Below are 24,007 nucleotides of genomic sequence, written 5' to 3'. Positions count from 1 at the left end.
CGTTCACATGGGCAAATTACCTGTGGAAAATCTGCAGCAGATTTTGCTACCATTGACTTCAATAAGTCCGAGGGAAAATCTGCCTCTACTACTGATTTTCTGCTGATCCGCAAGTAATCCGCCCGTGTGAACTCATCCTTAGGGTACGTTCACATGTGCGTATTTACAGTGTATTTTACGCTGCAGATCCGCTGCTGAAGGACCTCTGTATGGTGCCCTTAAATGTGCGAGTTTCTGCCCATGCGCGGTGTACTTGCACACATTGCGGCCGCTCCCCCTGTTCAATGAGCTAGGTTGAGAGCTGCCGCGATGTGCAAGTATACTGCGCATGTGCGCGGCGACTTGTACAGCGCAGTGTGCCGCTCGTAGCTGCGTATTGCCGCTCCGAGCAGACACATATAAAGGCAGCATATAGGAGGTCCTTCAGCGGGGGATCCGCAGCGAAATACGCTGCGAAAATCCGCATGTGTGAACGTACCCTTAGGGTACGTTCAGACGAGCGGATTTACCATGCGTATTTAGCTGCGGATCGGCCGCTGAAGGACCTCTGTATGCTACGATGTGCGAGTCGCTGCGCGCATGCGCAGTATACTCGCACATCCCGGCAGCTCTCGGCCTAGCTCATAGAGCAGGGGTAGCGGCCGCTTCAGTGTACGAGTACACCGCGCATGCGCGGCCACTCGCACATCGCTTCAGTGTGTCTGCACGTAGCTGCGTATTGCCGCTCCAAACAGGCACATGTAAAGGCAGCATACAGAGGTCCTTCGGCGGCGGACCGTAGCGTAAAATCCGTTCACATGGGTGAATTACCTGCGGAGAATCTGCACCAGATTTTGCTATAATTGACTTCAATGGGTCCAAAGGAAAATCTGCCTCTACTGCGGATTTTCTGCTGACCCACAAGTAATCCGCCCAAGTAATCCTTAGGGTACGTTGACACAGGCGGATTACCTGCGAAATTTCCGCAGCATATATGCTGTGGAAAATCCACAGCGGATTTTACTACCATTGACTTCAATGGGTCAGCAGAAAATCTGCACTAGAGACAGATTTGCAAATTTTTCTTCGGACCCATTGAAGTCAATGGTAGCAAATACGCTGCGGAAACATCGCCCATGTGAACGTACCCTTAGGGCGCATTCACAAACACCGGACCTGCTACTGCGGATTTTACAAGATGTATTTTTTGATCGCCTTCTAAAATCTGCAACTTAAATGCCCCCAAAATAAAAGTTACTGACAGCTGGAAGACGCACTTCTTTGCAGATAACTCTTAACCATTAAGAACTAGGCCGATGGACTAGACCGCTAAGTCTGAAACGCCTTTATCTGTGTTCTATCCGCTGATTTATTGAACTTCACATTTGCTGCAATGTTTCGGATTTAAGTGTCTTTTTTTTTTTCTTTATGCGGAAAAGGTTTGGAATTTTAAGAAAAATTCCAAGTGTTCCTTTTGACGTCTATAGGGACACGGGGTGGCTAAACAATTCACAATGGTTACACCAGCTGCACCAGGACAATTGCGCACTCAGAAGTGTGCCCGGTATGCCAAAATGGTCGTATAAGGCTGGATTCACATCACGTTTTTGCCATACTGTTTTCAATCAGTTTTTCTAAAGAAAACCGTATGGCAAAAAAACGGATGGAACAGTATGGGAAAAAGTAAACCGTATGGGTTTTTAAACCATATACATGTGCGTTTCCCAATGACGTCCATGTTAAAAAAAAAAAAAAAGTAATTCGGTTGCAGTACGGTTTTTAAACCGGAGTCAAAACCGTGGTTGACCACGATTTTGTCTCCGGTTTAAAAACCGTACTGCAACCGCATACGTTTTTTTTTTTAACATGGACGTCAATGGGAAACGCACATGTATATGATTTTTACTTTGCACATGTGCATTTGCATCCTTAAAGGGGTATTCCAGGCCAAAACTTTTTTTTATATATCAACTGGCTCCGGAAAGTGAAACAGATTTGTAATTTATTAAGCAGAAAGATTATTGGGGCTCAAGGTCAAGGATTTGAGGACACAGGTGTATATATAATAATTGATTTATTCTAATTTAATAAAAAGCTATACAGTGATACCAATAAATACACAGGGCCCTTGTGTAATTATGGTGATAACTGTAAATGGTTAAGCAAACAATATGTATATAAAAATTAATAATAATAATAATAATAATAAGACCACCTACAATGTAAATAAAAATAAATAAGAAATAGTCTATAGCAGCAAATGGCAAAAAATCCAATATTCAGTTAATCCTGCAATGAAAACATCTAAAAAGATTGTCCAACAGTCATTAAAGAGTACCTGTCATCAACAAAAACTTTTAATATGTTGTTCATAATCATTAATGAAGAGATATTGTAATATATCTTCATTAAAAAATATTAATATTTATACCAGTTTTTTCATTTTATACTTTTGGTCACTAGGGGTCACTCTTCTATGCCTGGTCTGCAAGCAGCATCCTATGCTTTTCATAGTAAGTGTACAGCTTTTAGGACTAATGCTGAAGGGCTCTGGTCCTTCCACCGGAAGTTCAGTACTGTGAGCTACAAGCCTGCACATGCCTCTCATATAACAGCCAGTCACCTCCCCCTCCCCCCTGCTCTGTGTTCTCCCTGCCCCTCACCACACGTTATCTTATACATTGTATTATCTCACTGCACTCCCTGCTCTGTGCCCCCCCCCCCTGACATTCATCTTTATCACTGCCTCTGTAATTGCACCCTCCCCCCTGGTTCTCAGCATTGACTTTTTAGTGCAGAGAGACACAGGAGAGAGAGAGAGACAGGCTGCCGTCCGCTGCCGTCCCTTCCCTGTACTTAGTCTGTATGCACACTGCAGAGCAGTGTTTCCCAACCAGGGTGCCTCCAGCTGTTGCAAAACTACAACTCCCAGCATGCCCGGACAGCTGTTGGCTGCCTGGGCATGCTGGGAGTTGTCGTTTTGCAACGGCTGGAGGTGCCCTGGTTGGGAAACACTGCTGCAGAGGGAGAGCAGCATACAGGAAGACTGGCAGAAGCAGAGTCCCAGCCAGGCTTCATGTGACATCATGCCTGCCGGGACCCGCCTCCTTCCACCCCTCAGAAAGACAGTGCTCCTGAGCTAATGAAGAGGGATTAAAAAAAAGGTATTTCCACAGCATTTTAAACCTCAATAAACACAGGGGTAGGCATAGTTAGAGAAAGGGACAGATGGGAAGGGGGATCAGGGAAAGTTAAGATGATGACAGGTACTCTTTAATGTAATCACTGGTAACTGTGCTGCTGTCACCAATAGCAACAGTGAGAGATACCATTCACTGCGTTCTGTGTGGTCTCATGTAAGTTCTAAATGACAGTCATCAGCCACTTTGTTTCAACATGGGTGACAAAAAATGAATGAATGGCACAAGAAGCAGCCGGCATGCATAGATAGTGAATCTTCAAACAATTAATAGTTGTTACTAATTGTAGCCAGTTCCTGCAGCAAACGATACTTGTGTAACATGAGATACTTTTATGCTCACCGCTCTGCTGGTTAAGACAGGGACAGGTTCACTGCTCTGACATCGATCTGTGTGAAGCAGATACAGTGACCCCCAGACCTACGATGGCCCCGACATATGATGAAATAAATCAATTATTATATATACACCTGTGTCCTCAAATCCTTGACCTTGAGCCCCAATAATCTTTCTGCTTAATAATCTATTATTGGTACACCGTGGGTAGAGGTGTACCGTTTGGGCAGCCCAGGTCTATTTTGGTTGTAGTAAGAACAAGAGCCACTCCACTTCTTTCTTTTAGATTTGTAAATTACTTCTATAAAAAAAAATCTTAATCCTTCCAATAGTTATTAGCTTCTGAAGTTGAGTTGCTGTTTTCTGTCTAACTGCTCTCTGATGACTCACGTCCCGGGAGCTGTGCAGTTCCTATGGGGATATTCTCCCATCATGCACAGCTCCCGGGACGTGACATCATCATTGAGCAGTTAGACAGAAAACTTCAGAAGCTAATAACTATTGGAAGGATTAAGATTTTTTTAATAGAAGTAATTTAGAAATCTACGATGAAAGCAGGTAGATGCCAGCGATTATGAAACTTCACCTTTATTGGATCCACGTAAAATCATCGACATGGAGAGACTTCAATAAGATAAACATTTAAAATTCCAGAAATCTCCTAGAATTTTAAATGTTTGTCTTATTGAAGTCTCTCCATGTCGATGATTTTATGTGGTTCCAATAAAGGTGAAGTTTCATAATCGCTGGCATCTACCTGCTTTCTTCGTATCCTTGGAGGATTTATTGCCGTGCGGTGGCCGGGTGAGCTGACTACTCTTCTGCTTTGCTACTTTTCTAATTTACAAATCTGTTTAACTTTCCGGAGCCAGTTGAAATATATATATAAAAAAAGGTTTTGCCTGGAATACCCCTTTAAGTCCCCACCCAACCCCCCTCCCATTAACCCCTTCCCGACCTATGACATACCTGTACGTCATGGGTGGCAAGGTGTTCCCGACCCATGACATACAGGTACGTCATGAACATTTTCGCCGCTACTCGCGGCATCCCGCAGCGCCCGGTAAGATGGTGGTTATCACTGATAGCCAGCCATCTTACCATGCGACCGCGGGGGGTTTCATCCCCCACCCCCCCACCCCCAGCGATCGCTGCTATCAGCTAGTCAAATCTGACTAGCTGATAGCAGCGTTTCGCTATCAGAATACTTAGCAGCGCGGTGTGTGAGTCCGTATCACGGGGATCGGGACACACACCGCTCTGCTAAGTGTCCCTGACCCGTCCCCCGGCATCACTTACCCGTCCATGCGGTGTCCCGAGCGGTCCCGGCGCGAGCGACGTCCTCCATGCGGTCCCGGCGGCGCTGCGTCCCCGAGGTGAGTTTCCGGCAGCAGTGCGGCATCTTCATTGGCAGCAGTGAGATCGCCGTAAAGCGATCTCACTGCTGCCTCTGGGAGTTTCAAAACTGCAACTCCCAGCATGCCCAGACAGCCTTTGGCTTTCTGGGCATGCTGGGAGTTGTAGTTTTGCAACATCTGGAGGTCCTCAGTTTGGAGACCACTGTATAATGGTCTCCAATCTGTGCTCTTCCAGATGTTGCAAAACTACAAATCTCAGCATGCTCAGTCTGTCCAGGCATGCTGGGAGTTGTAGTTCTCTAACATCTGGAAGAGCACAGATTGGAGACCATTATACAGTGGTCTCCAAACTGTGGACCTCCAGATGTTGCAAAACTACAACTCCCAGCATGCCCAGACTGCCCAAGCATGCTGGAAGTTGTAGTTCGGCAACATCTGATCCTTCAGATATTGCCGAACTACAACTTCCAGCATGCCTGGGCAGTCTGGGCATGCTGGGAGTTGTAGTTTTGCAACAACTGGAGGCACACTAGTTGGGAAACATTGTCCGTTTCCTACCTCAGTGCCTCCAGCTGTTGCAATTGTTGCAAAACTACAACTCCCAGCATGCACTGACAGACCATGCATGCTGGGAGTTATAGTTTTGCAACAGCTGGAGGCACACTGGTTTGGAAACACTAAGTTTGGTTGCAAAACACTTGAAAGTTTATTACTTAACTTAGTGTTTCCAAACCAGTGTTCCTCCAGCTGTTGCAAAACTACAACTCCCAGCATGCACGGACATCAAAGGGCATGCTCGGAGTTTGCAACAGCTGGATGTTTGCCCCCCTCCCCCCAATGTGAATGTACAGGGTACACTCACATGGGCGGAGGTTTACAGTGAGTGCTGCAAGTTTGAGATGGTGCAAATTTTGCGCTGCAGCTCAAACTTCCAGCGGCAAACTTGCTGTGAACCTCTGCCCATGTGACTGTACCCTAAAAACACTACACTACACTGACACTAACCTAAAATAAAAAGCCCTGTCGTATTTCAGGGCAACAGTTTTGGGACACATATGGGGTATCGTCGTACTCTGGAGAAATTGCCTTACAAATTTTGGGGGGCTTTTTCTTTTTTAACCCCTTATGAAAAGGTGAAGTTGGGGTCTACACCAGCATGTTAGTGTAAAAAGATACATTTCTTACACTGACATGCTGGTGTTGCCCTATACTTTTCATTTTCACAAGAGGTAAAAGGGGAAAAAAGACCCTCTAAATTTGTAACGCAATTTCTCGTGAGTACGGAGATACCCCATATGTGGGCACAAATTGCTCTGGGGGCGCACAACAAGGCCCAGAAGGGAGAGTGTACCATGTACATTTGAGGTGATTTGCACAGGGGTGGCTGATTGTTACAGCAGTTCTGACAAACGCAAAACAATAAATATCCATATGTGACCCCATTTTGGAAACTACAGCCCTCACGGAATGTAATAAGGGGTGCAGTGAGCATTTACACCCCACTGGTGTATGACAGATTTTTGGAACAGTGGGCTGTGAAAATGAAAAATAAAATTTTTGATTTGCACAGTCCACTGTTTCAAATATCTGTCAAACGCCAGTGGGGTGTAAATGCTCACTGCACCCCTTATTAAATTCCATGAGGGGTATAGTTTCCAAAATGGGGTCACATGTGGGGAGGGGTCCACTGTTCTGGCACCATAGGGGCTTCCTAAATGGGACATGCCCCCCAAAAACCCTTTCAGAAAAGCTCACTCTCCAAAATCCCCTTGTCGCTCCTTCCCTTCTGAGCCCTCTACTGCGCTCGCCGAACACTTTACATACACATATGAGGTATTTCCTTACTCGAGAGAAATTGGGTTACAAATTTTAGGGTGATTTCTCCCCTTTTACCCCTTGTAAAAATTCAAAAATTGGGTCTACAAGAACATGCCAGTGTAAAAAATGAAGATTTAGAATTTTCTCCTTCACTTTGCTGCTATTCCTGTGAAACACCTAAAGGGTTAAAACACTTACTGAATGTCATTTTGAATACTTTGGGGGGTGCAGTTTTTATAATGGGGTAATTTATGGGGTATTTCTAATATGAAGACCCTTAAAATCCACTTCCAACCTGAACTGGGCCCTGAAAAATTACGATTTTGAAAATCTTGAGAAAAATTGGAAAATTGCTGCGGAACTTTGAAGCCCTCTGGTGTCTTCCAAAAGTAAAAACTTGTCAATTTTTTTATGCAAACACAAAGTAGACATATTGTATATGTGAATCAATATGGAATTTATTTGGAATATCCATTTTCCTTTCAAGCAGAGACTTTCAAAGTTAGAAAAATGCAAAACTTTCGATTTTTTTTTACCAAGAAAGGATGCAAATATCAGTGAAATTTTACCAATAACATAAAGTAGAATAAGTCATGAAAAAACAAACTCGGAATCAGAATGATAAGTAAAAGCATTCCAGAGTTATTAATGTTTAAAGTGACAGTGGTCAGATTTTCAAAAAATGCCCAGGTCCTGAAGGTGAAAATGGGCTGGGTCATGAAGGGGTTAAAAATGGACAAAATTATCAAAAACAAATGTTTTTTTTTTTTTTTTAAATAAAAAGCGGACGGAACTGTATGCACTTTTAAAAACAGTATACAGTTTAAAAACGCGTACGGTTTACTTTTTCCCATACTGTTCCATCCGTTTTTTTTTTTGCCATATGGTTTTCTTTAGAAAAACTGATTGAAAACGTGATGTGAACCCAGCCTTTACTTTGCTGACAAATGTGTTGCTCGTTCTGTTTCAGTGCATACAGAAAATGCATTTTGAACACAGTGACCCCTATTGACTGCTTAGGGTATAACTTCCTTAGCCTAGTCCAGTGTTTCCAAACCAGAGCGCCTCCAGCTGTTGCAAAACTACAACTCCCAGCATGCCCGGACAGCCTTCGGCTGTCCGGGCATGCTGGGAGTTGTAGTTTTGCACCTAGGTTGGAAAACAAGGACCTAGTCCTAAGGTTATATGTTTTGCTGTCTTTTTGAAATAGTTACTGTCATTTTGTTTCTCTCTAGGCCACATTTCTCACGCCGGATCGACTCCACCTTCATATTCACATTCGGGCTAAAAAAATGTTCATAGAACAGATGGAGGAGTACGTGGAGGTCAGTCGGGAGATGATGAAGTTCATGGTGTCAGACAACGCGGCGGCCATCTTGAAGAAGAGCCTCGACTTGCAAGAAAAAATGGTCGACTCTCTTATAGAGACAGAGAGCGAGGTCTCGGACCTCTTCAGAGGTAGAGTATCCTGTCCGGCTCTGTGGCCCCTGACGTAACACGGTAGGTAGAATCGGACGTAACATCGTACCCTTATGATATTTATCCCTTCTAGAATTTCTGTCTATAGAAGATAAAGTAGCGCAGAAACTTCTGGAAACCGAAGAAGAGAAGCAGAAATCGTCCTCCAAACTGAGGAAAATTGAGCAGGAGCTGCAGGCCGTGTGTGACAAGAACGCCTCTCTGGAGAGCAGCATTAAATATCCTTTATGGCCGAACGTGACGGGACGTTACGGGTGAATCCTAAATAATAGGGATGCACGGATAACCAGTACGAGTACCCATACTTAAAGGGGTATTCCATGAAAAAACTTTTTTTTACATATAGATCGACTGGCTCCAGAAAGTTAAGCAGATTTGTAAATTACTTCTATTAAAAAAAATCTTAATCCTTCCAATAATTACCAGCTGCTGAAGTTGAGTTGTTGTTTTCTGTCTGGCAACGGTGCTCTCTGCTGACACCTCTGCTTGTCTCGGGAACTGCACAGAGTAGAAGAGGTTTGCTATGGGGATTTGCTTCAACTGTGGACAGTTCCCGAGACAGGTGTCATCAGAGAGCACTTAGACAGAAAAGAACAACTCAACTTCAGCAGCTCATAAGTACTGAAAGGATTAATATTTTTTTAATAGAAGTAATTTACAAATCTGTTTAACTTTCTGGAGCCAGTTGATATATATGAAAAAAAGTTTTTTCCTGGATAACCCCTTTTAACCCATTAAGGACGCAGGACGTAAATGTACGTCCTGGTGAGGTGGTACTTAACGCACCAGGACGTACATTTACGTCCTAAGCATAACCGCGGGCATCGGAGCGATGCCCGTGTCATGCGCGGCTGATCCCAGCTGCTGATCGCAGCCAGGGACCCGCCGGTAATGGCCGACGCCCGCGATCTCGCGGGCGTCCGCCATTAACCCCTCAGGTGCCGGGATCAATACAGATCCCGGCATCTGCGGCAGTTCGCGATTAAAATGAACGATCGGATCGCCCGCAGCGCTGCTGCGGGGATCCGATCATTCATAACGCCGCACGGAGGTCCCCTCTCCTTCCTCCGTGCGGCTCCCGGCGTCTCCTGCTCTGGTCTGTGATCGAGCAGACCAGAGCAGGAGATGACCGATAATACTGATCTGTTCTATGTCCTATACATAGAACAGATCAGTATTAGCAATCATGGTATTGCTATGAATAGTCCCCTATGGGGACTATTCAAGTGTAAAAAAAATGTAAAAAAATGTCAAAGTAAAAGTAAAAAAAAAGTGAAAAATCCCCTCCCCCAATAAAAAAGTAAAACGTCCGTTTTTTTCCTATTTTACCCCCAAAAAGCGTAAAAAACATTTTTTATAGACATATTTGGTATCGCCTCGTGCGTAAATGTCCGAACTATTAAAATAAAATGTTAATGATCCCGTACGGTGAACGGCGTGAACGAAAAAAAAATTAAAAAAGTCCAAAATTCCTACTTTTTTAATACATTTTATAAAAAAAAAAAATTATAAAAAATGTATTAAAAGTTTTTTATATGCAAATGTGGTATCAAAAAAAAGTACAGATCATGGCGCAAAAAATTAGCCCCCATACCGCCGCTTATACGGAAAAATAAAAAAGTTATAGGTCATCAAAATAAAGGGATTATAAACGTACTAATTTGGTTAAAAAGTTTGTGATTTTTTTTAAGCGCAACAATAATATAAAAGTATGTAATAATGGGTATCATTTTAATTGTATTGACCCTCAGAATAAAGAACACACGTCATTTTTACCAGAAATTGTACGGCGTGAAAACAAAACCTTCCAAAATTAGCAAAATTGCGTTTTTCGTTTTAATTTCCCCACAAAAATAGTGTTTTTTGGTTGCGCCATACATTTTATGATATAATGAGTGATGTCATTACAAAGGACAACTGGTCGCGCAAAAAACAAGCCCCATACTAGTCTGTGGATGAAAATATAAAAGAGTTATGATTTTTAGAAGGCGAGGAGGAAAAAATGAAAACGTAAAAATTAAATTGTCTGAGTCCTTAAGGCCAAAATGGGCTGAGTCCTTAAGGGGTTAAAAGCGTTCTGCAGTGTTCGGGTGCATTTACACCACATTTTTGCAATACAGTTCCCGTATACATTTTTTATGTGAAAACCGCACGGAACCATATTGAAAACCGTATGCATTGACTATCTATTGAAAACCGTATGCCAAACAGTGCATCCTTTTGCATGCGTTTTGCATCTTGTCCCGTACCCAAAACCGCAGCCTACCGTATACATATTTTTTTTAACATGGGAGTCAATGGGAACCGTACAGAACCTTATGTGCATACGGCTCCATCCAGTTTGCACCATACTGTTTTTGACTTTATTGAGGGGTCGTGTCAACCACCACTTCATTCGATAGTCAACACGCCCCCTTCTCGCAGGCCGCTGGGGCCCCATACAGTTTTTTTCTCTTCGAATTTCAATCAAATAAGTGAAACTTTATTCATAATGGAGTGGAATGTTAAAAACGTATACGGTTTTTTCTTTAAAAAATTGATGCAACCGGACATAATTTTTCAAACCGTATGCGGGTTAATATTTGTACACACATTTTGATACAGTTTAGTCAAGTTTTGAGGAATCCGTTTTTCATCATGAACCTGATACGGAACTATATTGCAAAAACGTGGTGTGTACCCGGCCTAAGACAACTTACCTCATATCCACATGGACGGGACGTGTCAATCACCTCCTCGTGGTCGACAGTCTCCTTGCACAAAGAGAGCTGGGCACCAGGCAGGAGAACACAAGACTGTCAACCCCGCCCCCGCACGAAGTGGTGATCGACACCCCCCCCCCACTCCATGTATCTCTATGAGAGAGCCAGAAATACAGGAACGCTAGGGGTGTGTCGGCCTCAGTTTCGTGCAGGGGTCGACAATGCGCCATGTAGAAGATTGCAGGGATCCCAGCGGTCGTCTTCCCCGCAATCAGATGCTTATCACTTATCCCCCTTTGGATAGGAGATAAGTTGTCTTACACTGCAGTTCCCCTTTAAGTACTCACCGATACCAATTACCGATACCTTTTTTAATGTGAGAGGTGGGGCCAGAGTACACGTGCAGTTATAATGAAATGATGGATGATACTGGTATCGGTGAATCACTAGATGTAATAAGGGGATGTGAAGGGGGATTCATGATATAATACAGGGGATGGGAGTGGGATACATGATATAATATAGAGAATGTAAGGGGGATACATGGTATAATGTAGTGAATGTGAGGGGGATACATCATGTAATACAGGGGATGTGAGGGGGATACATCATATTATACAGTGAATGTTAAAGGAGTAGTCCAGTGCTGAAAAAGCACTAGGCTCCCCGCGATCTTCTGTACGGGGCCCCTGCAGCCCGCGAGAAGGGGGCGTGTTAACCACCGCACGAAGCGGCAGCTGACATGCCCCCTCAATACAACTCTATGGCAGAGCCGGAGTGCTGCCTTCGGCAATCTCCGGCTCTGCCATAGCGATGTATTGAGGGGGCGTGTCGTCCGCCACTTTGTGCGGTGGTCAACACGCACTATCTGGCCAGTGAGCCGGGGCCCCGTACAGGAGATCGTGGGGGGCCCCAGCAGTCGGACCCCCCACGATCTGAAACTTATCCCCTATCCTTAGGATAGGGCAGTGATGGCGATCCCATGGCACGCGTGCCACAGGTGGCACGCCGAGCCCCCTCTGTGTGCACGCGGTCATAGTTCGCCATGGATGCTTATACAATCGGTCGCACAATGAAGGGGCCGGCCGGGCCGCACGGGAGCAGACAATTAATCAAGGGAGCAGAGCCGGGCTCCAGCGGTAAGTTAGCTCCCTGCAGCGCGGCCTGGTCCCTTCACTGTGCGGCCGACTGTGACAGCAGCACTGGGAGGTGAATTAACCCCACCACGGCCAGGCGCCGTTAATAAACGGCGCAGCCGTGCAGCGGGCGTATGAAGAGAGCTCAAGAGCTGAGCTTTCTTCATGCTGGCTAATGCCGGACATCACCGATCCGAGTGATGTCCGGCATTAACACTTTAGACGCGGCGATCAAAGCTGATCGCGGCGTCTAAAATGCTGGTGACTGCCAATAGCTCAGTGGAGCTGATCAGGACACCGGCGGCATAATGCTGCCGGGTCCCGATCAGCTGAGAGGACAGACGGAGGTTACTTACCTGCCTCCGTCCTGTCCCATCGGCGCTCCAATAATGCTGATAGCCTTTGCAGGCTGTAGTAATGGAGCCGATAACACTGATCACTGCCTGCAATGAATAGATTGCAGTGCAGGTAGTAGAACAGTCCCCATGGCAGTTTTTTCCTAACAGGGCGCCTCCAGCTGTTGCAAAACTACAACTCCCAGCATACCTGGACAGCCTTTGGCTGTCTGGGCATGCTGGGAGTTGTAGTGTTTGAACAACTGGAGACACACCGTTTGGAAAACTCTGCCCTATGGGGGCTAAAAAAATTTGTAAAAGGAAAATGTAAAATAATGTTTAAAACACCCCCCCCCACCACCCCCAATAAAAGGTTAGATCGACCCTCTTTTTCCCCATTTTATATAAAATAATGTTACCAAAAAAAAAAACGCTGCATGCGTAAATATCAAAACCATTAAAGGAAAACTGTCCGCTTTCTCCCCCCGCACTAATCAGCAGTACTGGCTGGTAGTGCGGGGGACGCTGATCAGTTTGACCCTTACCGTGCCCAGATCCGCCATAATCTTCTTTTTTTCAATATATGAAAATGAGGTGCTAACTTGCACCCATCAGGCTAACTGGCACTGTGACGTCATAGAAGATTACGGCAGAAACAGCAGGGCGGAGCCGGGCACGGCTCAAACTGATCAGCGTCCCCCGCACTAGCAGTCAGTACCACTGGTTAGTGCGGGGGAGAAAGCGGACAGTTTTCCTTTAAAATATAACATTAATGAAAACAAGAGCTTATTTAGGTAATGCACCACCAACCACCAGTGTTTTCTTTACTAGAATGTTAACAAAAGATGTTAATTAGTTATGACAACTGTATGAGCGTTTTATTCTAAACTTAAACCTCAGTATTCTGATATAATTGCTGCGCTGGCACTTTGAGGGGAAGAAAGTTGGCGTGCATTACTGCTTGGGCACTCGGGCTCCCAAAGGTTCACCATCGCTGGGATAGGGGATAGGTTTTTCAGCACTGGACTACCCCTTTAAGGGGGATACATATAATACAGGGAATGTGAACAGGATACATTATATAATACAGGGGATCAGAGGGGGATATATGATATAACACAGGGGATAAGAGGGGGGTACATGATATAACACAGGGGATCAGAGGGGGATACATGCTATAATACAGGGGATCAGAGGGGGATACATGCTATAATACAGGGGATCAGAGGGGGATACATGCTATAATACAGGGGATCAGAGGGGGATACATACTATAATACAGGGGATAAGAGGGGGATACATGCTATAATACAGGGGATCAGAGGGGGATACATGCTATAATACAGGGGATCAGAGGGGGATACATGCTATAATACAGGGGATCAGAGGGGGGTACATGCTATAATACAGGGGATCAAAGGGGGATACATGCTATAATACAGGGGATCAGAGGGGGATACCTGCTATAATACAGGGGATACATGCTATAATACAGGGGATCAGAGGGGGATACCTGCTATAATACAGGGGATACATGCTATAATACAGGGGATAACAGGGGATACATGCTATAATACAGGGGATAAGAGGGGGATACATGCTATAATACAGGGGATAAGAGGGAGATACATGCTATAATACAGGGGATAAGAGGGAGATACATGCTATAATACAGGGGATAAAGGGATACATGTTATAATACAGGGGATAAGAGGGGGGTACATGCTATAATACAGGGGATAAGAGGGGGATACATGATATAATACAGGGGATAAAGGGATACATGTTATAATACAGGGGATAAGAGGGGGATACATGCTATAATACAGGGGATAAGAGGGGGGTACATGCTATAATACAGGGGATAAGAGGGGGGTACATGCTATAATACAGGGGATCAGAGGGGGGATACATACTATAATACAGGGGATAAGAGGGGGATACATGCTATAATACAGGGGATCAGAGGGGGATACATGCTATAATACAGGGGATCAGAGGGGGATACATGATATAATACAGGGGATCAGAGGGGGATACATTATATAATACAGGGGATCAGAGGAGGATACATTATATAATACAGGAGATCAGAGGGGGATACATTATATAATACAGGGGATCAGAGGGGGATACATGCTATAATACAGGGGATCAGAGGGGGATACATTATATAATACAGGGGATCAGAGGAGGATACATTATATAATACAGGGGATCAGAGGGGGATACATTATATAATACAGGGGATCAGAGGGGGATACATCATATAATACAGGGGATCAGAGGGGGATACATGATATAATACAGGGGATCAGAGGGGGATACATTATATAATACAGGGGATCAGAGGAGGATACATTATATAATACAGGGGATCAGAGGGGGATACATCATATAATACAGGGTATTTCCCCCCATATAGCCCTCTAGGATATAATGGCCCCCATATTGCCCTATATGAAAAGATGCCCACGTAGTACTGATGTCTCTAATGAGTTGTAATAATAATTAGAGATGAGCGAAGTTACAGTGATTCGATTCGTCACGAACTTCTCGGCTCGGCGGTTGATGACTTTATTCTGAGTTCAGCTTTCAGGTGCTCCGGTGTTCTGGAGACTCTTTCCTAGGACTGTATCCACCTTTTCCAGCCCACCGGAGCACCTGAAAGCTGAACTAATTTATGCAGGATAAAGTCAGCAACCGCCGAGCCGAGAAGTTTGTTACGAATCGAATCACTGTAACTTCACTCATCTCCTAATAATAATGCCCCTGGGTTTTCCCTCCACTTGGTCATAATCCCTCCTCTTCCTAAGTTATGATGGCCCAAATATTGACTAAATAAAACAACATTAATACTTACCTATCGTGAGTGGAACTTCTGTGTCTTCCTGCCTGAAGTCTTGGTGCCGCGTAACCGGATCCCCGGGCAGGCGCAATGACATCACATGATCGCGCCGCCTCATGCGGGGATCCCGTTCTGCAATTGCCCTCGGCATAATACGTCACAATGTTTTTTGGGAAGTCCATTGTTGTGTTTTGTCGAGTTATCTCCTCAATGTCGGTACGTTCCTGCGAAAGGAGATCGAGGAGATGAAACTGCAGGAGGAGGAAATTGCTGATTTGGAGAGAGAAGCCGAAGAGGACACCACAGTAGTCATTCCCTCCGCACTGTGAGTATTGCGCCCTCCTCTGGTCAGGGCTTGGTGAAGCCACTATATAGGTCAGTGTTTCCCAAGCAGGGTGCCTCCAGCTGTTGCAAAACTACAACTCCCAGCATGCCCGGACAGCCTTCGGCTGTCCGGGCATGCTGGGAGTTGTAGTTTTGCAACAGCTGGAGGCACCCTGCTTGGGAAACACTGATATAGGTATACAGTATTCCATTACCAGATGCCTATGTATGGAATAGTGCAGTCTAGAGATGAGCAAACTTACAGTAAATTTGATTCGTCACGAACTTCTCGGCTCGGCAGTTGATGACTTTTCCTGCATAAATTAGTTCAGCTTTCCGGTGCTCCGGTGGGCTGGAAAAGGTGGATACAGTCCTAGGAGACTCTTTCCTAGGAATGTATCCACCTTTTTCCAGCCTACCGGAGCACCTGAAGGCTGAACTAATTTACACAGGATAAGTCATCAACTGCCGAGCCGAGAAGTTCGTGACGAATCGAATTTACTGTAAGTTCGCTCATCTCTAGTGCAGTCTTTTGGCCTCCATCAGATGAATGAGAGTCTTTGGGTACGTTTTGTTATTTGCACCAGAAGCCTTCCTGGCACATACGGCAAGAGAAGCCTAAACCAAGAAATGTTATGCCTACAGTCACCACTAGAGGGAGCTTACTTACTGCTGCTGTATTTACAGTCACTGCACACCTCTATGGAGCAAGTTCCCCGAGGATCCGAAAAATGGAGCCATGACCCCAACAAGGAAATAAAATTCATCAGGATAAAATTTTGGAAAAATATAAATAAAAATGAAACAACATTTACAGAATAAACCTTAAAGGTTTTTTTTGTAAAACATATTTCCTTATCCACAGGATAGGGGAGAAGTGTATAATCCCAGCGATCAGACATTCCCTATCCTTTGTATGAGGGTTACGTTTTTCCGAAACCGGAGTACCCCTTTAAAGGAGTAGGGCAGTGAAAAATAACTTATCCCCTATCCAAAGGATAGGGAATAAGTTATAGATAGCTGGGGTTCGACCACTGGGACCCCCTGCGATCTCCTAAACGGGGTCCCTGCACTCTGCCGGAAGCGGCCGTTCTGACCCCCGCAGGAAGCCGCGGGTGCCACGCCCCCTCTATGTATCTCTATGGGGTACATGGAGAGGGTGTGTCGGCCGCCGCTCTGTAAGGGGATCGGCACGCCCCCTTCCAGCAGGGGGGCCCAATGGTCGGATGCCCCACAATCTATAACTTATTTCCTATCCTTTGGATAGGGGATAAGTTATCTTTCACTACCCTACTCCTTTTAAAGGGGTTATCCAGGGAAAAAAACTTTTTTTTATATATATATATTTCAACTGGCTCCAGAAAGTTAAACAGATTTGTAAATTACTTCTATTAAAAAATCTTGATCCTTTCAGTACTTATGAGCTTCTGAAGTTGAGTTCTTCTTTTCTGTCTAAGTGCTCTCTGATGACACGTGTCTCGGGAACCGCCCAGTTTAGAAGCAAATCCCCATAACAAACCTCTTCTAAACTGGGTGTTTCAGAGAGCACTTAGACAGAAAAGAACAACCTTAACTTCAGAAGCTCATAAGTACTGAAAGGATTAAGATTTTTTTAATAGAAGTAATTTACAAATCTGTCTAACTTTCCTGAGCCAGTTGATATACAGTCGTCCCTCAAGTTACAATATTAATTGGTTCCAGGACGACCATTGTATGTTGAAACCATTATATGTTGAGACCAGAACTCTATGGAAACCTGGTAATTGGTTCTGAAGCCACCAAAATGTCATCCAAAAAATAGGAAAAAGTGAGAATTAAAGAAAAATAAGTAGATAACTAATATAGATAAAGCAAATCCTTACATATAAAAGTAGGAAAGATCTGCTGGAAGCTGTAATCACTGTCTATGTCAGTGTTTCCCAAGTAGGGAGCCTCCAGCTGTTGCAAAACTACAACTCCCAGCATGCCCGGACAGCCAAAGGCTGTCCGGGCATGCTGGGAGTTGTAGTTTTGCAACAGCTGGGGCTACCCTGCTTGGGAAACACTGGTCTATGTAGAGGACAGGAGCTTCTTCAGGGTCCTGTACAGAACACGCAATGTCCTTAAAAAGTAACATGGAGCCGCCCTCACCTGGTGTCCAAAGGAGCAGATAACCCTGGGACAGGTAAGGAGTACAGAACATGTAATACCTCCCTGCACTGTAGGGGGCGCTATCAGACACCAGTCAGTGAATACGCTTCAGTAATACAGGTGTTTTACCAGTGAATGCCCATTTTGATTGGTCAGTTCTTCCGGCCATTGACACGTTTCACAGATCTGGACTGTCCGTACATTGTATGTTGAGTCTGGTTTCAAGTTATAATGGTCCAGAAAAGACCATTGTATGTTGAAACTATTGTATGTTGAGGCCATTGTAAGTTGAGGGATCACTGTATATAAAAAAGTTTTGGCCTGGAATACCCCTTTAGGGTACATTCCTACACGGCGTATTTGCTGCGTATTTGCTGCTGCGTATTTTATTTTCTCTGTTGAAGTCAATGGGTAGGAAAATACGCAGCACCAAATACGCAGCAAATACGCAGCAAAATACGCCGTGTGGGAACGTACCCTTAAATATGTTTTTACATTGGGGATATTTCTACTGGATATGCCATAAGTGTCTGATAAATGTTTTTTTTTTTTTTTTTTACTGCTCCAGTTTGCAGAAGGTCCTTAGCATTTTCCATAAATCCCATAGAATTATGTTCATTCTCCACCTGGTTGTTCTTGACATAGGTGAAGAGCCCAGAGGTGGGATCTGCATGAATGAGGAATCTTTGGTGGATATGCCTTGGATTTATGTCATATCCCTTAAAGGGTTACTCCGCTCCCCAGCGTCCTGAATGTTCCGAACGCTGGGTGCGGGCTTCCGTTTTCACGCCTGCCCCCTTGTGACGTCACGCCCCTCCCCCTCAATTCAAGTCTATGGGAGGGGGCGTGATGGCCTTAGACTTTCACAGACTTTCATTGAGGGGGCGGGGCTTGATGTCACGAGGGGGCGGGCGTGAACACAGAAGCCTGCACCCAGCGTTCGGAACATTGAGTTCTGGACGCTGGGGAGCAGAGTAACCCTTTAATGGAGTGCTGTATATTACAGGATTTTACTTTTTGTTTCTGGATCTCCGTGTATTTGACAGCTTTAGAATCTGGTTCATATTTTCGCCTTCCACTTTTATAGTTTACTGAAAACGATTTCTCCGCCCACCATCGCCCCTGATTTGGTCTTTCCTTCTAGTACAATGCTGGCTGCAGTGTAGTTCCTTCCCATGACCTGTAGATGTCACCATTGTCTTGGGTTGTGTTCACACGGCTGTCTAGACCCGTCCCGTTCTTCTCCCGTCAAAAATAAAAACGGACTTTAAAAAAAACACGGACAATAACGGATGCAAACAGATGGATCCGTTATTGTTCAGTTAATAAACCAAAAAAATAATTTTTTTTTTCTTCTGAGCATGCTCAGAGGTAAAAACGGATCAAAAAACGGATTGAAAAAGCGGATGACAGTAAAGGTTCATCCGCTTTCCATAGACTTCACTGTTAAATTTACTGTATCCGTTTTTTTCTTCGGTTTTTTTGACGGAAGAAAAAAATACTGCATGTGCCGCTTTTTCTGCCATCAAAACACGGAAATGAGTGCAGACGGGTACAAACGGATGTAAACGGATTGTAAAAAAACCTATTGACATGAATGGGATTTTATTAAAACAGTTTTTAATTCGTTTACAGCCTCCAAGAATGGAACCTGAAACGGGGATAAAAAAAACGGGGACAGACGGCCATGTGAACGTACCTTACTTCTTTATTATGCCCTATTGCTTTTTTATATGTATTTTTTTTTGTATTCAAAAATGTTTATTGAAGCAAAAAAAAAAAATAGTAGGGGATACAAAAGGCAAAAATGGGTGGACGTACTAGGGCAGGAATTTTTCAGGTGTTTTTATGTTATGTCTTTCTCTTTGGTGTTTTATAATACGGTTTATGTGTTTTATTTTTTCTGCAGTTATATGGCAAAGCTGTTCCACTCTGTAACCAAGATAGACTGGGATTACAATTGTGACTCCACACTTATCAAAGGCGGTATCCTTTTTTCTTATGCGGCTCACCTGTAGTCGCATTGTTTTCTTTTACAATGTACCTGTCATTATAAAAAAAATAAAAAAAATTTCCAGTCAGAGTCTATGTTCAGACCCCGACCGATCACTAGAACAAGCCGGAAGATGGATGCACTTTTAGCACGTTCTCTTCTAGCTATGTGTCACATGACCAGGATGGACTCCTAATGAAAGTCTATGAGGTCGTAGACACAAAGCAGGGAGAGAAGTGCGTGGTCACACGCTACTCTAGCCACTTGTTCTATTGGTCGGTCGGGGTCTTAACACTCAGACCCCCCCACTGATAAAAACATTTGACTTGTCCCTAGGAAGAATGACAGGTAGACTTTAATATATAGGTTCTCACCACCATTAGGCTGAAGCCATTCATAGTAATTCCTTATTCTAACCATTAGTTGATCTCTATTGGTAATAGCCCTTTTAAAGGGGTGATCTCAAGTTGGTAATAGCCCTTTTAAAGGGGTTATCCAGGAATCGAAAAACAGAGATAATTTTTTTCAAAGACCACTCCCTGTCTGTCTCCAGGTCGGGTGTGGTTCTGCAGCTCAGTTCCATTGAAGTGAATGGAGCCAAGTTGTAACACCACAGCCAAAGTGGAGAGAGACAGGGAGCTGTCTTTGAAAAAAAAAAAAAATAGGTCTGTTTTTCGATTCCGGGACAACCCATTTAAGAACACTGGTTTGAAGGCTCCCCTGCTGCTTCCAGAGCTCCATATTTTCCAGAGCAGCTCTGACAGCTCTGGAATTCTACTGTGAAAAATCTGGTGCAGCAGCCTCCCACTGTTTTTATAGGGATTCTGCTGCATTATTTACACCACAGAATCGTCTGCCAAGGAAAGTCCGGATCTTAGAGTGATAATATTCATTCTTTTGGCGGAATCTGCTAGAAAATGCATCTATGGAGTGTGTTACCTGCTGCCTCTGGATTCTCCACCCTTAGGCTAGGTTCACACTGTGGAATTTCTGGGCAGAATTTATGCCGGAGATCAAGCCAGCGGCACTAGGACCGTGCGGAATGCATTGCCGTACCCATAGATGTCAATGCATTTCTGAGCAGATCTCCCAAAAGATCCACCCAGAAATGCATTGCCATCTATGGGGACGGCAATGCAGTCCGTACGGTCCTAGTGCCGCCGGCTAAATCTCCGGTAGAAATTCTGCCCAGAGATTCCGTAGTGTGAACCCAGCCTTAGGATCTATTCAAACGGCAGATGTCTGCCTCAAGTTAAAGCCTATAGACTTCTATGGGATTCCGCACTCCCATTCACACTTCTGAATTTCTGCTTGCGGATCTGATTACGGGCACGCTCCGGGGACTGATTACAAACGGGGTGCCTTTGGATAGGGGATAAGATGTGTAAGCAACGGAGAACCCCTTTAACTTTCTGGTACCAGTTGATTTAAAAAAAATATATATATGTTTTCCACCGGAGTACCCCTTTAACCAAAAAAAAAAGTATTAAAATTTATTTAAAAAACTGATGCAACCCGACCCTGTAAATTCCTTGGAATTTCAATAAAACAATTGAAACTTTATTGTACTTAACAAAAAAAAGTATACATTTTTTTTTTAGACCATTAAATTCAAACTGCATACGGTTTAAAACCGTATGCAGTTTCATTTCAGAGCACACGTTTGCATACAGTTTTGTCAGTCTTCATATGTTCTGCAAAAAAAATAAAACATTTGATGTAAAACAGGAAGACGGCCTAACATTACTGATAACATCACCCAGGAACTGTAGACGTGAGTATATATTTTATGTCTGCGCCATTTCCTTAACCCGCGTCTTTTTATCAGTCCACTATGGAGGAGAGATTGCTCAGCCCATCAGTATTGACAGCTCCCAGCACTCCAAGGTCTTCGTCTGTGATTACCTATGGAGCTTCCTGTCCACCGATTGGTGACCAGGCCTGAGACCCATGTATCCGCCATATGGCACCGCACCTTGACTCTTTTTAATGTGTCTTTCTATGTTGTCTTTTTACATTTTACATCCTTTAACGTTTTTCTTTTGTAAATAAAATGCTATGTAAAGTTTTCTGGAGGCTTCTGTGTCTTTTCAGTTGAGAGGATAAAAAATTCTGTCAATATCTCAGCCAAAGACTGGCATGGCATGATGGGCATTGTAGTTTTGCAACAGCTGGAGAGCCACAGGATGGTGGACACTGCATTAGATGGTCAGTCGGTCCTGGCAAAATGATTGGCTCCATTCAACATTGATCTAGTGCTGTGTTTCCCAACCAGTGTGCCCCCAGCTGTTGCAAAACTACAACTCCCAGCATGCCCGGACAGCCTTCGGCTGTCCGGGCATGCTGGGAGTTGTAGTTTTGCAACAGCTGGAGGCACACTGGTTGGGAAACACTAATCTAGTGAGTGTACGACAAGCTTAAAGAAGCACTTCAAGTTTTTTGCTTGTTGTTTTTACCATATCATGCACACTCACCATCACCTGTAGTACAGTGCCATCTGTTTTATTCTAGCATAGCTGTTTCATTAGTGTAACTGGGTCATGTGATCACCAGTCTGAAAATCACAGTGGTCAATCCTGCATCAGCTGACTTCCTGTGAACTACAGGATGACACCATCACCTTCCAGATCAATCTTGTCTCCATCTAGACCCGACCCTTCCCAGATCTATCTGTATACTGCTGCTATCTCTATGGAATCAGGATACTTAGTATTTATACCCCTCTCCTCCAGATCTATCTGTATACTGCTGCTATCTCTATGGAATCAGGATACTTAGTATTTATACCCCTCTCCTCCAGATCTATCTGTATACTGCTGCTGCTATGTCTATGGGATCAGGATGTGTTTTACGCCTCCCCTCCAGCTATCTATATACTGCTGCTATCTCTATGGGATCAGGATAAATAGTAGTTATACACCTCCAGCTCTAGCTGTATACTGCTGCTGCTATCTCTATGGGATCAGGATATATAGTAGTTATACACCTCCCCTCCCAGCTCTATCTGTATACAGCTGCTGCTATCTTTATGGGATCTGGATATATTATAGTTATATACCTCCCCTCCCCTCCCAGCTCCATCTGTATACTGTTATCTCTATGGGATCAAGATAAATAGTAGTTATACAACTCACCTCCAGCCCTAGCTGTATACTGCTGCTACTATCTCTATGGGATCAGGATATATAGTAGTAATACACCTCCCCTCCCAGCTCTATCTGTATACAGCTGCTGCTATCTTTATGGGATCAGAATAAATGATAGTTATACACCTCCCCTCCCAGCTCTATCTATATGCAGCTGCTGCTATCTTTATGGGATCAGGATATATTATAGTTATATACCTCCCCTCCCAGCTCCATCTGTATACTGCTATCTCTATGGGATCAAGATAAATAGTAGTTATACACCTCACCTCCAGCCTTAGCTGTATACTGCTGCTGCTATCTCTATGGAATCAGGATATATAGTAGTTATACACCTCCCCTCCCAGCTCTATCTGTATACCGCTGCTGCTTTATTTATGGGATCAGGATATATTATAGTTATATACCTCCCCTCCCAGCTCCATCTGTATACTGCTATCTCTATGGGATCAGGATCTATATTAGTTATACACCTCTCCTCCCGATCTATCTGTATACTGCTGCTATCTCTATAGGATCAGGACATATAGTAGTTATACATCTTCCCTGAAGTTGTGTTCACACATTGCATTTTTTGCTGTAATTTTCTCAAAATCGCTGAAAAAAAATGTGTTTTTACTGCAGTTGTACAAGTCACTTGCGGTTTTGGAAAATTACAGCAAAAACAGCCGTAACAGCTGTAAGAATTAAATGTGTGAACACAGCCTAAAGACTTCAAATGTTTAAAAAACACCTCAAATGTGATTATGGGTCAAATCACTTTCTCCTCATGACAGTATTTCTCTAAAAATGCACTTTAAGTAAGAAAACATATCAAAGCTGCACATAATGTGAACTGACCCCAAATCCATTCACCTGGCTGAAATTCCGCAGCTAAATGTCTGCACACAAACGTACGTTACATAGAAGGATCCGCAGATATCCTTATTTATGTCTCTTAGTGATACATGTAATGACTTTATAATGTATAGTCACCCAGGGTCCTCACAGTTCATAGCAGGACCTGTATTTCACTCCAGCCGGAACTTGTTAAACAGGAGATGGTGTCCCGGAGAGAATGAGGCTATGTTTCTTTCTGAGAACTCCACACGGAATGCATAGCCCTCTATGAGACGGAGCATTCCTGTGTGCTCCTTGCGCCGGCATATTGTGCGCTCACAGTCCGTGGACATTCCGATGTCTGAAAATAGCCTTAGGCTATGTTAACACTACGGAATGTCCGC

The 24,007-nt window shown here is 44.0% G+C and overlaps 1 protein-coding gene across 9 annotated transcripts in view; it reads left to right on the top strand.

The window, feature by feature from the left end:
- The window catches only part of SPC24 (SPC24 component of NDC80 kinetochore complex), an 80,234-nt gene extending 58,542 nt beyond the window's left edge, over nt 1–21,692 (top strand). For 4 of the 9 annotated variants that reach the window (XM_056570560.1, XM_056570559.1, XM_056570562.1 and 1 more), the window contains exons 2-6: nt 7,927–8,149; nt 8,244–8,388; nt 15,412–15,516; nt 19,555–19,631; nt 21,467–21,690. In XM_056570560.1, coding sequence (XP_056426535.1) covers nt 7,984–8,149; nt 8,244–8,388; nt 15,412–15,516; nt 19,555–19,631; nt 21,467–21,573 — 600 coding nt within the window. In that variant the 5' untranslated portion in view covers nt 7,927–7,983 and the 3' untranslated portion in view covers nt 21,574–21,690. Of the gene's footprint in view, nt 1–7,926; nt 8,150–8,243; nt 8,389–15,411; nt 15,517–19,554; nt 19,632–21,466 lie in introns of all 9 variants that reach the window. The other 5 variants (XM_056570558.1, XM_056570557.1, XM_056570553.1 and 2 more) reach the window with 2 other exon arrangements.
- Nucleotides 21,693–24,007: the final 2,315 nt, after the last annotated feature.

The sequence above is a fragment of the Hyla sarda genome, chromosome 4 (genome assembly GCF_029499605.1).
Source record: "Hyla sarda isolate aHylSar1 chromosome 4, aHylSar1.hap1, whole genome shotgun sequence".
In the NCBI taxonomy this organism is placed as follows: Eukaryota; Metazoa; Chordata; class Amphibia; order Anura; family Hylidae; genus Hyla; species Hyla sarda.
Note: the sequence above shows the minus strand (reverse complement) of the source record. Positions and strands in the feature narration are given on the sequence as shown.